Here is a 14,829-nt window from a genome sequence, read left to right on the forward strand (position 1 = left end):
AAAGCTTTTGCACAGCAAAGGAAACCAGAAACAAGATGAAAAGACAACCCTCAGAACAGGAGAAAATATTTGCAAATGAAGCAACTGACAAAGGATTAATCTCTAAAATATATAAACAGCTCATGCAGTTCAATCTCAAAAATACAAACAACCCAATCCAAAAATGGGCAGAAGACCTAAATAGACATTTCTCCAAAGATGATATACACATTGCCAACAAACACATGAAAGGATGCTCAACATCACTAATCATTAGAGAAATGCAAATCAAAACTACAATGAGGTATCACCTCACACCAGTCAGAATGGCAATCATCAAAGAATCTACAAACAATAAATGCTGGAGAGGGTGTGGAGAAAAGGGAACCCTCTTGCACTGTTGGTGGGAGTGTAAATTGATACAGCCACTGTGGAGAACAGTACCAACGTCCCTTAAAAAACTAAAAATAGAACTACCATACAACCCATCAATCACACTACTGGGCATATACCCTGAGAAAACCATAATTCAAAAAGAGTCATGTACCACAATGTTCATTGCAGCTCTATTTACAATAGCCAGGACATGGAAGCAACCTAAGTGTCCATCGACAGATGAATGGATAAAGAAGATGTGGCACATATATACAATGGAATATTACTCAGCTATAAAAAGAAATGAAATTGAATTATTTGTAGTGAGGTGGATGGACCCAGAGTCTGTCATACAGAATGAAGTAAGTCAGGAGAAAAACAAATACCGTATGTTAACACATATATATGGAATATAAAAAAAAATGTTCTGAAGAACCTAGGGGCAGGACAGGAATAAAGGTGCAGATGTAGAGAATGGACTTGAGGACACGGGGAGAGGGAAGTGTAAGCTGGGACGAAGTGAGAGAGTGGCATGGACATATATACACTACCAAATGTAAAATAGATAGCTAGTGGGAAGCAGCCACATAGTACAGGGAGATCAGCTTAGTGTTTTGTGACCACCTAGAGGGGTGGGATAGGGAGGGTGGGAGGGAGATGCAAGAGGGAGGAGATATGGGGATATATGTATATGTATAGCTGAATCACTTTTTTATAAAGCAGAAACTAACACACCACTGTAAAGCAATTATACTCCTATAAAGATGTTAAAAAATAAGTAAATAAATAAAATTATAAACAGGCCTATATCTATTAGGAAATTTTAATTTATTGAAAACATCCCCCCCAAAGAAAACTTTAATCTACTTGATTATACTGGTAATGAAACAGTCAAGGAAGAACTAACACTAATCTTACAGAAACTACTTCAGCAAATAGAGAATGAGTGACCACTGCTCAATTTATTTTATGAGACTGGAATAAAACAACTTGGAAAAAAAGAAAACTACAGACAAATATCCTTCATGAATATATAAACAAATTTCATTAACAAAATGCTAGCAAATTGATTCTAACAATATATTAAAAGGTAGGATTAATCCCAGAAATATAAGGTTAGATTAACATTCAAAATTAATGTAATTCACCATGTGAAAAGAATAAAGGACAAAATCCACATAGATCATTTTAATAGATGCAGAAGAATTTTTTGAAAATTCAACACCCCTTGATGACAAAACAACAACAAAATAAAAAACCTCAGCAGGCTAAGAATAGTAAGGAACTTTCTCAACATGATAAATGGTATCAACAGAAAACCTATAGCTAACATTATACATAATGGTAAAATATTAAAGTGCATCCCCTGAGATCATGAATAAGGTAATGATGCCCACTTTCACCTCTTCTATTCAGTATGGTACTAGAGCTCACAGTCATTGCAGTAAGGTAAGAAAAAATAAAAAGATCAGAAAGGAAGACAAAAAACTGTCATTGGCAAATGGCATGATTGTTTATCTGAAAAATCACTCATAATCTGCAAAATAACGACTAGAACAAATGAATTTAGCAAAGTTACAGTTTCCAAGTTTTTTTTAATCAATTGTATTTTTATATACTATCAGCAAACATTGGAAAATGAAGGTTAAAAAAAAAAATTATGCCAAAACCCATAAAATACCAAGGAATAAACCTAACAAAAGACACCTAAGGGCTATACTGAAAACTACAAACATTCTAATAGAAGTTAAAGGAGAGCTAAACAAATGGAAACATATACACATCTAATGGACTGGAAGATTCAACATTGTTAAGATGACAATTCTCTCTAAATCAATCTACAGACTCAATGAAAATTCCAGCAAGCTTTTTATTTTGTAGAAATTGACAAACTAATTCTAATATGTACATGGAGATGCAAAGGACCTAAAATAACCAAAATGATTTTTAAAACGAACAAAATTGGAGAACTTATCCTATCTGATATAGTATAGTATAGTAGAGTGTAGTAGAATAAACACAGTAGCCAAACTAACTTGGTATTGGTGAAAAGGCAGACATGTAGATCACTGGAATAGAACAGAGAATCCAAAAACGGACCCTCACATATATGGGCAATTTTTGACAAAGGTGCCAAGGCAATTCAATGGGGAGAGAAAAGTCCTTCCAATAAATGATGCTGAATATGTGTATGGGGAAAAAAAGAGTAATATCAACCTTTACCTTACACCAAACATAAAAATTGACTCAAAATAGATCATGTACTTAAATGTAAAATCTAAAACTACAGAACGCCTAGAATAAAAATAGAAGAAAATCTTTACAACCTTGCAGTAGGCAAGCTTCTTGGAATGTAAAAGGCCTGAACCATTCAAAAAATTGATAAGAAAATATGTAATTGATAATCAAAAATGTTTTAATTTGTCCTTCAAAAGACACTGTTAATAAAACAAAAAGGTAAGCCAAAGACTGGGAGAAAACATTCACAGCCCACATATATCAGACAAATTACTTGTATCCAGAATATATATTTATATAAATTTTACAACACAATAAAGACAAGTAACCCAATAATCAAAGGGCAAAAGGTCTGAACAGACACTTCACAAAAGATATATGAATGACCAATAAGCACAAGAAAAGATGCTCAACATCACTAGTCATGAGGGATATGCATAATAAAACTAAAATAAAACACCACTATATACTCTTTTGAATGGCTGAAATTTAAAAACTGACCACATCAAGTGTTGATGAGAATGTGAAACAACTGAAATCTCACATACTGCTAGTAGTAATGGAAAATGGTACAACCACTTTAAAAAGAAAAAGAAAAAAAAAATCCTCCAGATCCCACCAACTAGTCTTTCCATTTTCCTTTCTTCAGGTCTTTATTCAAACACAGTTTGAAATAGCTGGAATTACATATGTGATTTTTTTTATCCTTTTTTTTTTTTTTTACTTAACAGTGCATTACAAGTACCCCTGATTTACATAAAACAAATTATTTGTATACTCTGTCATCTCATTTGGTACTGTCCAAGACTACATGTTCTAAAAGTCCAAGATCAGGATAGCTTCCATTCGCTTTGCACAGTGTGGCAGAGTCAACATGGAGGGAAAGGCAATTAGTGAATTGTTTTGTTTTATGATGAAAGTGAAATGTTCTCAGTGACATGTAGTAAGTTAATCTGCATCTCATCAAAGATATTACCTTCTGGACAGAGTCCCAGTGCCTCATAAGTAAGAAGTTCATTGGTGGAAAAGCAATCATGAAGTTCTATTACATCAATATCACTTGGTCTCAGGCCAGATTTCTCATAGCACTTTCTGGCAGCTTCTTTACTCATATCAAAGCCAACCTAAAACCAAAACCATATATAAATAAATTAAGGGCATCAAAACTGGGACTTTTATATAAGGCTTATATGAGATTAATATGTATAACCTTAACAGTTGAGAACTGACCATAAATATTGAAATCTCAGTTAATTCTGTATTACACAGACAGTCCAAATAAAAGAATATCCAGGAGGGAGAATGAACATACACATTACATTTTGTACTATAAAAAGGACTTACAATTCCTCATGCCATATCCTGTGCAAAGTTACAAAAACTCTATCAAACCACAATATATAGTTGTGGTAGATAGGTTGAAGAGATTTATCAAGAGATCATTATGATTCAGATACACTGAAAACTATGGGTGAACTTCTATATGAAAATAAACAATCTTCTTTTAGAAGATCATATAGGATTCAAACCATTTTTCCAATATTCATGCTATTAACACCCCTTTGGTCTCAGATAATAACATGCAAACTCACCTCTTTTCCAAGGAATAAAACTGTGATGTGATGGAAATGTACTACAATCAGAAAACCTGAGTATAAGTTTCACCTCTGCCACACCCTAGCTTGTGTGATCTTGGGCAAGTTACAGAAACATTTTAAAATTCAAAGCATTGTTGTAAAATCATTTTGTAAACTTTAACGTAAATCATATGCTTATTTATATATGTGTGTGTACATAATGCAATTTTTATATGTGTATATATGTATGTATCTTCAAATATTCAACTAACTCAGGTCAGAATTCTTATCTTTTTTACTTCCTCCATTTTGTACTCAATCTTCAATCAGTGATTTTTAAAGTGCAAAACAGTTCCTGAAAATATCTTTGTTTTTCCCTTAACTTTGTTTTTCCCTTAACTCTGGAGTTCTGGGCATATTTAGGCAACTCAAAATTTTTAAAAACAGCACACTAGTTAGTTAAAAGTGCATGCATATGTTCTTATCAGTTATTTTCCCTTAACAGATTCTTAAGGATGGGTTATAATATTAAATTTTCTAGACCAATTTTTTTCAAGTAAATAACGTTCAGAGCTGATGACATGATGTCACCTTCAAATTTTGAAAAAGAAATCCCTTGACTGATTAATAAAACAGAATCTCAGACACACCATTTTAATAATGCTTTTTTCTTCAAACGTGCTTGGCATATCAGTCACCATCTCTTGAGCCAAAATTTCCACAGCTTTGGATTTCAGGCCGTGCTTCTGTACAAATGCTTCACTAGCCAAAATTGCCGCTGCAGCACCATCTGAAGTGGGACTAAGAGGAGGTGAAAATAGTTATTCATACCTGGTTCACCTCGGTCTTAGGATTTCAGTCTAGGAGTTCTTTCAGTGTGGAAAGGCTGGGTGTATGCTTTCTGGTCATTGGACTGTCTTTGTAATATCTGCAGTTAAAAATTATACATGCTTCACACCTGAAGACTGAACTTCTAACAAGAATTTAAATGCTATCAGTCACTGCTTGGTCTCTAAAGGTCTCTCCCAAAAAGTTCTTATTGCAAAGAATCCCAGATTTGCCTCTGCAAATACATAAGGTATTTTCTGGTGACTTCTGAGGAGTCCACAAGGTTATTCCTGAGCTAATAAAGATTCTACTATGGCCTAACTAGCGCCAACTTTGCTATCTCCCAAATAATCAGTCTTGGAATCCTTTTGGAAACTGGGAAAGGATGGAATAGGAGATACCAGAAAGCCCATGGTTTGGTTAAGACTCTTGAGATCTCCTCAAAATAGACCTTTTCCTTAGAGCAGCTGTGAAGGAAGGCAGCAGACACAAGAAGCCTTCTGTGAGTTGAGCTGTACTTTAAAAATGGGCAGACACTCATACTGCTACAGATAAAAATGGACGTCACTTGTTCACTTGCATCCCAGACAGTAACTCCAGGACACATCCAGGTGAGAGTTAGGCACAGGTAGGAGCTATGCAATACTAACTCAGTCTTCCAGGAGACAGATATTGTCAAGCAATTTTCAAGACAGAGTTACTATCATTATTAGAGCTTTGATTTTTTTTCTTGTTTTACCTTTACTCGTAGTTAGTATGATTGAGTAAAATTTCCTACAGTAGAAATACACAGCAGAGAAAACAAAATGGTCAAGGGAAAAACCTTTGGACTCCACTGGCCTCCCAAGCCACATTTAAATGAATAAATACTATTAAAACAGAGTAGCTGGAAGTCATGAGAAAAGGAAGTAAAATATATAATTTTCCAAGAGAAAAGACAATCTGTGTCTAGACAGGAATAGGAAGCAAGGGTGCTCACTCCAGGGTAAGGACTATACTTGGTAGGAGTTCTATAAAAGCAGATACAGATATAGATATACCCAGATACAGAGCCTACAGTCTACCCAAGGGATGGGGGGGCGGGGTGGGGAGAAGGCACAGTACTTCTATTAAATATTAAAATGTGTTTTTCTTACCAACATTGTAAGATAGTCAAAAAATCAAAAATTTTTTGAGATGCCATCACTTCATCTAAACTGTACTCCTTTTGGAACTGGGAATACCTAAATATAAAATAAGTAGTTACAGAATGTGAGGTAGCAATCACAATTTTTGTTGAAGATGTTCTGGTCCAGAAGTTAAAGAGAGAATAACACACAAATACTCTTTTCACAAACGAAAGATAGGCTTTCAATAAACCATTTCAATCTACAATAAATAAGTCATTTGAATTGAATTATTAAAATTCCTAACTCCAAAATATCATGTTGTATAAAAAAACTTTTGTCTAATTTTTGTCCTGGGTTCCTGGCATGGAGATTCTAAAACCCTTGGAATTTCCTGAGTAATAGAAGTGTCTTTGTTATGCTAATTAGGTGACTTGTGGTGGTCCCCTTGTTAGCTGGGGGATAAGGGAGGGATGAGCCAGGGGTCTGGTCACCAGAAAGATCAACCATGCGAATACAAGATTGGGACTATTGAACCAGTTTGACCCCTAGGGAGAAGAGGGGGACCTAGAGATCTAGTGGCCAATGATTTAATTGAATATGCCTGTATAATGAAGCCCCAATAAAAACTTTAGAAATTGAATTTTGGTGAAGCCACCTGGTTGCCGAGTACCTTCACAGGAGGGTGTTGTGCCCTGACTCCATGGGAAGAGGGCATGGAAGCTCTGCACTAGGAACCTTCCCAGTCATTATCCTATGTGCCTCTTCATTTGGCTGTTCCTCAGTAAGTACAGTACTTTCCTGAGTTCTGTGAGTCATTCTAGTGAATTATCAAACATGAGAGGATCATGGGAGCCACTGAATTTATAGTCAGTTGGTCAGAAGTGCAGGTGGCCTGGGGATCCTACTTCATCTGGCATCTAAAGTGAGAGCAGTCTTGTGAAGTCTTAATTCATAGAGTCTGCATTAACTCTGGGTGGCAGGTACCACAATTAAATTGCAGTACACGCAGTTGGTGTCAAACCAGTTGGAGGTTAAAATAAAATACCTTTTTTTTTCCTGAAGAATTACAAAAATATTAGTTCCTTAAAAGCAAAATTAAATGACTTGCAATTCAGCCAACGTTTGTGGTGATAATATTATATAACTACATTTAATGAAAGCTAATGGCATTCTTAAATAAATGTATAAAACCTATAATAAAATATCTGCATTCTTCAAAACACATTTCCTTTCTCATCACTGCCAAGAAGAAACTTATTTTCATCCCCTTTGGTGCCTCTAACAATATAATCAGATGGTTTCAGAAATTGCTCTGGAAAGACAGCAGCACCAATAGATACAATAAGGGAGTTTCTAAAAGCAAACTTCAACTGGTATGGAAATTAAGCAATTCCAGTGTTTAGAAATCAAGCCCATGTAACTTAGATCTGCATACTACTGTCTGCACCTTTGCTTCTGAAGCTAACTTTGACCATCACCAACTTTCAAAAAAATGCTTTATTTAAGCCAGATCCTGTACTAGACAGTGGGGTCATGGACATAGTCCCTACCCTCAAGGAACTCAGTCTGAATCCACAGCAATAAATACACCATTCTAGTATGATAAAGGCCATGATAGAAATGTTATACAGGGTGCCATGGGACCAACAGGATACACGTCAAACCCAGATACCAAAGGGGGCTTCCTCTCTGAGGTTAGGCAAATAAGAGGAAATAGGAGGTAGAGAATTCCTGGCAAAAGGGTCAGCACATGCAAAGCCTCTTGAGGTGAAACAGTTTATTGAAGCTAGAGCGTGACATCTGGGAAGGAATATGGAGGCAAGATGAAGAAGAGGGGGCAGGAGACATGAACAAGGATCAGATCATGAAAGGCCAGTATACGGTGTTTACATTATACTGAAAACAATGAGGAACTACTAAAGGATATTAAGCTGGGAGTGACATGACCAGATTTGTATTTCAGCAAGAAAGCTGTGGTATGGAAAAGGGACACTAAAAAGGCATTACCAAAAGCAAGTAAACCAACTAAGAGATTGAGGCAATAATTAAGGCAAGAAATGATAAGGGCCTAAAATAGGGAATTGGAAGTAAAAGATGGAGAGAAGCGGGACTTCCCTGGAGGTCCAGTGGTTAAGACTCCGTGCTTCCAATGCAGGGGGCGTGGGTTCGATCCCTGGTCAGGGAACTAAGATCCCACATGCCGTGCGGCACAGCCAAAAAATAAAATTAAAAAAAAAAAAAAAGATGGAAAGAAGTAATGAATTCAAGAGATAGTAAGGAGGGAGAGTTATAGACACAGGTCTGAAGGCTCAAGTGGCAGAAGCTATCCCTAATCTTATAATACTGATCACAGATTCTCACTGCCTTTAGGTATTCTTATAATCTGTGAGGAAGCACTTGAGAAGGTTCTTAACTCAACCTTCCTAGAAATATGTAACAGGTTATCTCTAATGACTGGTCAGCAAACACAGCATTATCTTTCTTCACTAGTCAAGCAAAACCTAGTGTAAGAAGTTAGCATCTGAAATTTGAGCCAAACCAAGAAGGCTATTCTTGGTTGTTTCAGTGAGTTTTAAATGATGAAGCTCATTTGCCTATTCAACATAATTGAGAACTTACAATACATAGCAGAAGATCCATGAGGACAAGGAATTTACCCATCTTGTTCACTGCTATATCACTAGTAGCTTTACCAGCGTCTTGCACATAGTAGGCTACTGAATACATAATAGCTGAGTGAATGAAAATCCTTTAGCAGAATGCTGTAATGAGTGGATAAATGAGTACCTGGTTGGGCAGGGAGTTAAGTAAAAGAAAGACTTGGAAGTTTTGCTTCTCTGGGGAAGGTCAAGAGCTGTTCTTTGGAGCCTCAAAGCCAGGAAACTGCATACTGTCAACTCCTCAATATGTTGGTACAGTTCCTTACTAGTTTCAGGAAATCACAAGGATGTTTAATGGTCCTCCAAGTTCTAAGGACAAAGAAATCAGCTCTAGACCATATTTATGGGCTTAAGACTGCTTATCCTAACTACTATTCAGTAACAGCAAAGTTCTATTGAGCATATACTATGTTCTAATACCCTACTAGGTACTGAAGATATAAAGATGAGACATAATCTCTGCTCAAGGATCATCATCATCAGAGGAGAAAGATTTATAAATAAGTATGATACAGTGTGATATGTTGTAACAGACATATACAGACAGTACAATGAAGCTCATGAGAAAAAATAATTATGCCTATTTAAGAAGGTACTAAGAGAAGCAATGATATTTGGGTTGAGACTTGATGAGTAAGTAGATACTTGCCAAACAAAAGAAGGGCAGAAGGATATTCCAGGGAGAGTTAACAGCATAACTAAAAACACAGAAACAAGCATAGTATAATACACTTAAGAAATACCAAGTAATCTTGTGAGAGATGAGATTGAGAATAACCAGGGAAGTGGTAGGAAATAAGACCAGCAAGGTAGAACGAGGCCAAATTATAACAGGCTTGTTATCTCATATGAAGGAATTTCTATTTTATTATATAAGCAAGGGAATTAACCAAAGCTTCCACAATACCCTTAGATCTTTCACAAAATACCACTAAATTTAGGGCATGGGAGTAGATATTATTTGTTTATTAGGTATACCCTGAATTCAAATATCAATTCAAAATCAGAAGAATAAGGAGAACAGGTAGTAGCATAGAAATATGTCGTAATGACCCACTTGTGGTATAAAATGTCCCTTATCATGTTTTTATGTTTATTAAACATGGCAAAATTTGTTTAATAGTTCAGAAACAATTTACTGAGCACTGATTATGTTCCAGACTCTGTGCTAAGCATTAAGAACATAAAGATAAGAGATGGCTCTTGTCCTCAAGGAGTTTATAATCTAGTAGAAGGAAAAATATAAACACTATTTTACCACTATTTAGAATGATCCTGAGCAAGTTGCCTAATTTCTGTAGTCCTTATTTTCATCATCTATAAAATAAGAATAAAAATAAGTACCTTATAGGGTCCTTGAGAGAATTAAATGAAAATATACATAAAAGTACCTAGCACAGTGACACAGAGTTGGCATTTAATGAAGTTAGCTACTATTCTTTTATTGCCTAGTGGTTTGCTTTTGTAGAGATTCTACTTGTGTGGCACTAATTCATTTCCCAGTGAACCAATTTTATTCAGCAACCATTAAGTACATGCTATGAGCCATGCATTGCACTAGGCACTAGGGATTCAAAGATTAATTATCAGTAATACATATGATGTAATTTTACTTCGGACTATTTTTTAGGATATAAATAACCATATTATTCTATCAGAGTAAGAGTTAATGACACTAACATAATTAAAATGCAAATAATTTAATATAAAGTAATTAAAACAACCACTAATACGTGTTTTACAGACATTTTAATTGATCACAACAAACTAAGAAAAGTTTTAAAAAATGGTTTAAAATGGGGCCTGGTTATTTCCAATTAAAATTATTATAATAAATTTCATTTACTAGAGTTAGAACCTATGACCAATTACATCTTTTAACGCTAGCCATTCACATTCTTTCTTAAAAGAGCAACTAAGCTTAAATGGCATTTTAAATATAAATAGACCAAAACCTAAACTGAAAAGTAGTCAAAAGTTTACTTGGGCACAAGCCTTTCATAAGAAGAAAAACATTCTAGTTAACATCTTTGAGGTCTTACATTTGCTTTTCAAGTATAAAGTTGCATATTACATAGCAGGATAACCCAGATTCTCACTATTTCATATCTCTGAAATACTTACGGGTTATTAACTGAATGTTTATGATTTTTCCATCCAATTTTTGCAAAGTGTTCAAGTTTTGTTCCTGTAGAGAAAGCAAACTTCTATTAGTGAGTTAATGCTTTCCTGTTGCTTGTTAACAAATGTTGCCATGATACTCAGTATCGTTCTAATATTTCCACATTTTCCCATGCATAGATACCAGTATTGGAAACTTCAACACTGATCCCTCACATAAACATTTCTTTATAATTAAACTGGGGTGTATTTCATGAATTGATTCAACAAATAAGCATATGATATGAAAATAGTTCAAACTGGCCTATTCAACCTAGTACAACTAGGGTCTACTTTCAAAACCCAGAAAATATAGCCTAGGACCACAGTGGTTATAAGGCAGGAAAGCACTGCCAGCAATACTTCAAGGAGTCTGCCAAAACATCCCAACATCCCTGGACGAAGTGAATTTTACAATTCAAACCTCTAGGGCCTGAACTTCTTTTGCCTTATGATAAGGCAGAAAGGTCTTCAGAAGAGTTAGTCTAACAAGAAAAGTGTATACTTTTTAAATTCTTTAACAGAAAGTTCAGAGTAGTGTCGGAAAATAAAAGCAAGCACATTAATGAAGTAAAATTTGTAAAAGTCTTGTTTATTATTTTTAAGAAGATGAAACAGAATAAAATAGGTTTTGAATCCTCCTTTGGAACTAGAAAGACCAAGGAATGAAAAAGTGCACTGATCGGAGCTGATAATATTAAGTTAATACACAGCACAATAAAGTGGAGAGTCCCCATTTCTGTTTTATCTCTACCTTTTTTGTCAAGGAGGGTGATCTTCAGAGCAGAAATGACATACATATAATTGAACAAATCTTATCTCAATTCTAATAAAAATGGAAAAAGGTAGAGACCACACTAGCGATCTCATACCAGTAAGAGTAAGTGACTGATCCAGAGGCAGTCAGAACGGGTCCAGTAAGAACAAGCCACATCAAATTCATATCTTTTTTTTTGAATTTTAATTTTTTTATACAGCAGGTTCTTATTAGTTACCTATTTTATACATATTTGTGCATATATGTCAATCCCAATTCATCCCAGCACCGCCCCCATCCCCCACTTTCCCCCCATGGTGTCCATACATTTGTTCTCTACAACTGTGTCTCTATTTCTGCCTTGCAAACCAGTTAATCTGTACCACTTTTCTAGATTTCACATATATGCATTAATATACGATATTTGTTTTTCTCTTTCTGACTTCACTCTGTATGACACTCACTAGGTCCATCCACGTCTCTACAAATGACCCATTTTCGTTCTTTTTATGGCTGAGTAATATTCCATGGTATATATGTACTACATCTTCTTTATCCATTTGCCTGTCGATGGGCATTTAGGTTGCTTCCATGAGTTGGCTATTGCAAATAATGCTGCAGTGAACACTGGAGTGCATGTGTCTTTTTGAATTATGGTTTTCTCCGGGTATATGCGCAGTAGTGGGATTGCTGGGTCATACGGTAATTCTATTGTTAGTTTTTTAAGGAAACTCCATACTGTTCTCCATAGTGGCTGTATCAACTTACATTCTCACCAACAGAGCAAGACAGTTCCCTTTTCTCCACACCCTCTCCAGCATTTGTTGCTTGTAGATTTTCTGATGATGTCCATTCTAATGGGTGTGAGGTGGTACCTCATTGTAGTATTGAGGTGCATTTCTCTAATAATTAGTGATGCTGAGCAGCTTTTCACGTGCCTCTTGGCCATCTGTATGTCTTCTTTGGAGAAATCTATTTAGGTCTTCTACCCATTTTTCAACTGGATTGTTTTTTTTTAAATACTGAGTTGCATGAGATGTTTATATATTTTGGAGATTAATCCTTTGTCCATTGATTCTTTCGCAAATATTTTCTCCCATTCTGAGGACTGTCTTTTTGTCTCGTTTATAGTTTCCTTTGCTGTGCAAAAGCTTTGAAGTTTCATTAGGTCTCATTTGTTTATTTTTGTTTTTATTTCCATTACTCTAGGAGGTGAGTCAAAAAAGATCTTGCTATGATTTATGTCAAAGAGTGTTCTTCCTATGTTATCCTCTAAGAGTTTTATAGTGTCCAGTCTTACATTTAGGTCTTTAATTCATTTTGAGTTATTTTTGAGTGTGGTGTTAGGGTGTGTTCTAATTTCATTTTTTACATGTAGCTGTCCAGTTTTCCCAACACCACTTATTGGAGAGGCTGTCTTAACTCCATTGTATATCCTTGCCTCTTTTGTCATAGTTTAGTTGACCATAGGTGTGTGGATTTATCTCTGGGCTTTCTATACTGTTCCACTGATCTATATATCTGTTTTTGTGCCAGCACCATATTGTCTTGATTACTGTAGCTTTGTAGTATAGTCTGAGGTCAGGGAGTCTGATTCTTCCAGCTCTGTTTTTTTCCCTCAAGTTTCCTTTGGCTATTCGGGGTCTTATGTGTCTCCATACAAATGTTAAGATTTTTTTTCTAGTTCTATAAAAATGCCATTGGTAATCTGATAGGGTTGCATTGAATCTGTACATTGCTTTGGGTAGTATAGTCATTTTCACAATATTGATTCTTCCAATCCAAGAACATGATATATCTCTCCATCTGTTTGTGTCACCTTTAATTTCTTTCATCACTGTCTTACAGTTTCTGAGTACAGGTCTTTTACCTCCTTCGGTATGTTTATTCCTAGGTATTTTATTCTTTTGTTGCAATGGTGAATGGGATTGTTTCCTTACTTTCTCTTTCTGATCTTCGTTGTTAGTGTATAGGAATGCAAGATATTTCTGTGCGTTAATTATTGTATCCTGCAACTTTACCAAATTCATTGATTAGCTCTAGTAGTTTTCTGGTAGCATCTTTAGGATTATCTATGTGTAGTATCATATCATCTGCAAACAGTGACAGTTTTACTTCTTCTTTTCCAATCTGTATACCTTTTATTTCTTTTTCTTCTTTAATTGCCATGGCTAGGACTTCCAAAACTATGTTGAATAATATTGGCAAGAGTGGACGTCCTTGTTTTGTTCCTCATCTTAGAAGAAATGCTTTCAGTTTTTCACCATTGAGAATGATGTTTGCTGTGGGTCTGCTGTATATGCCCCTTATTATGTTGAGGTAGGTTCCCTCTATGCCCCCTTTCTGGAGAGTTTTATCAAAAACGTGTGTTGAATTTTGTCAAAAGCTTTTTCTGCATCTATTGAGATGATCATATGGTTTTTATTCTTCAATTTGTTAATATGGTGTATCACATTGATTGATTTGCATATATTGAAGAATCCTTGGATCCCTGGGATAAATCCCACTTGGTCATGGTGTATGATCCTTTTAATGTGTTGTTGGATTCTGTTTGCTAGTATTTTGTTGAGGATTTTTGCATCTATATTCATCAGTGATATTGGTCTGTAATTTTCATTTTTTGTAGTATCTTTGTCTGGTTTTGGTATCAGGGTGATGGTGGCCTCATAGCATGAGTTTGGGAGTGTTCCTTCCTCTGCAATTTTTTGGAAGAGTTTGAGAAGGATAGGTGTTAGCTCTTCTCTAAATGTTTGATAGAATTCACCTGTGAAGCCATCTGGTCCTGGACTTTTGTTTGTTGAAAGGTTTTTAACCACAGTTTCAAATTCATTACTTGTGATTGGTCTCTTTATATTTTCTATTTCTTCCTGGTTCAGTCTTGGAAGGTTATACCTTTCTAAGAATTTGTCCATTTCTTCCAGGTGGTCCATTTTATTGGCATAGAGTTGCTGTAGTAGTTTCTTATAATGCTTTGTATTTCTTCAGTGTCAGTTGTAACTTCTCCTTTTTCATTTCTAATTTTACCGATTTGAGTCCTCTCCCTCTTTTTCTTGATGAGTCTGGCTAAAGGTTTATCAATTTTGTTTACCTTCTCAAGGAACCAGCTTTTAGTTTTATTGATCTTTGCTATTGTTTTCTTTGTTTCT

The 14,829-nt window shown here is 35.4% G+C and overlaps 1 protein-coding gene across 5 annotated transcripts in view; it reads right to left on the reverse strand.

Moving 5' to 3' along the window:
* The window catches only part of SCP2 (sterol carrier protein 2), a 163,789-nt gene that overhangs the window by 91,230 nt on the left and 57,730 nt on the right, over nt 1-14,829 (reverse strand). For 3 of the 5 annotated variants that reach the window (XM_033866520.2, XM_073789681.1, XM_073789685.1), the window contains 4 exons: nt 10,891-10,954; nt 6,134-6,220; nt 4,820-4,970; nt 3,569-3,716 (listed from right to left, as the gene is read on the reverse strand). In XM_033866520.2, coding sequence (XP_033722411.1) covers nt 3,569-3,716; nt 4,820-4,970; nt 6,134-6,220; nt 10,891-10,954 — 450 coding nt within the window. The remainder of the gene's footprint in view (nt 1-3,568; nt 3,717-4,819; nt 4,971-6,133; nt 6,221-10,890; nt 10,955-14,829) is intronic. The other 2 variants (XM_073789698.1, XM_073789693.1) reach the window with 1 other exon arrangement.

This window comes from Tursiops truncatus, chromosome 1 (assembly GCF_011762595.2).
Source record: "Tursiops truncatus isolate mTurTru1 chromosome 1, mTurTru1.mat.Y, whole genome shotgun sequence".
In the NCBI taxonomy this organism is placed as follows: Eukaryota; Metazoa; Chordata; class Mammalia; order Artiodactyla; family Delphinidae; genus Tursiops; species Tursiops truncatus.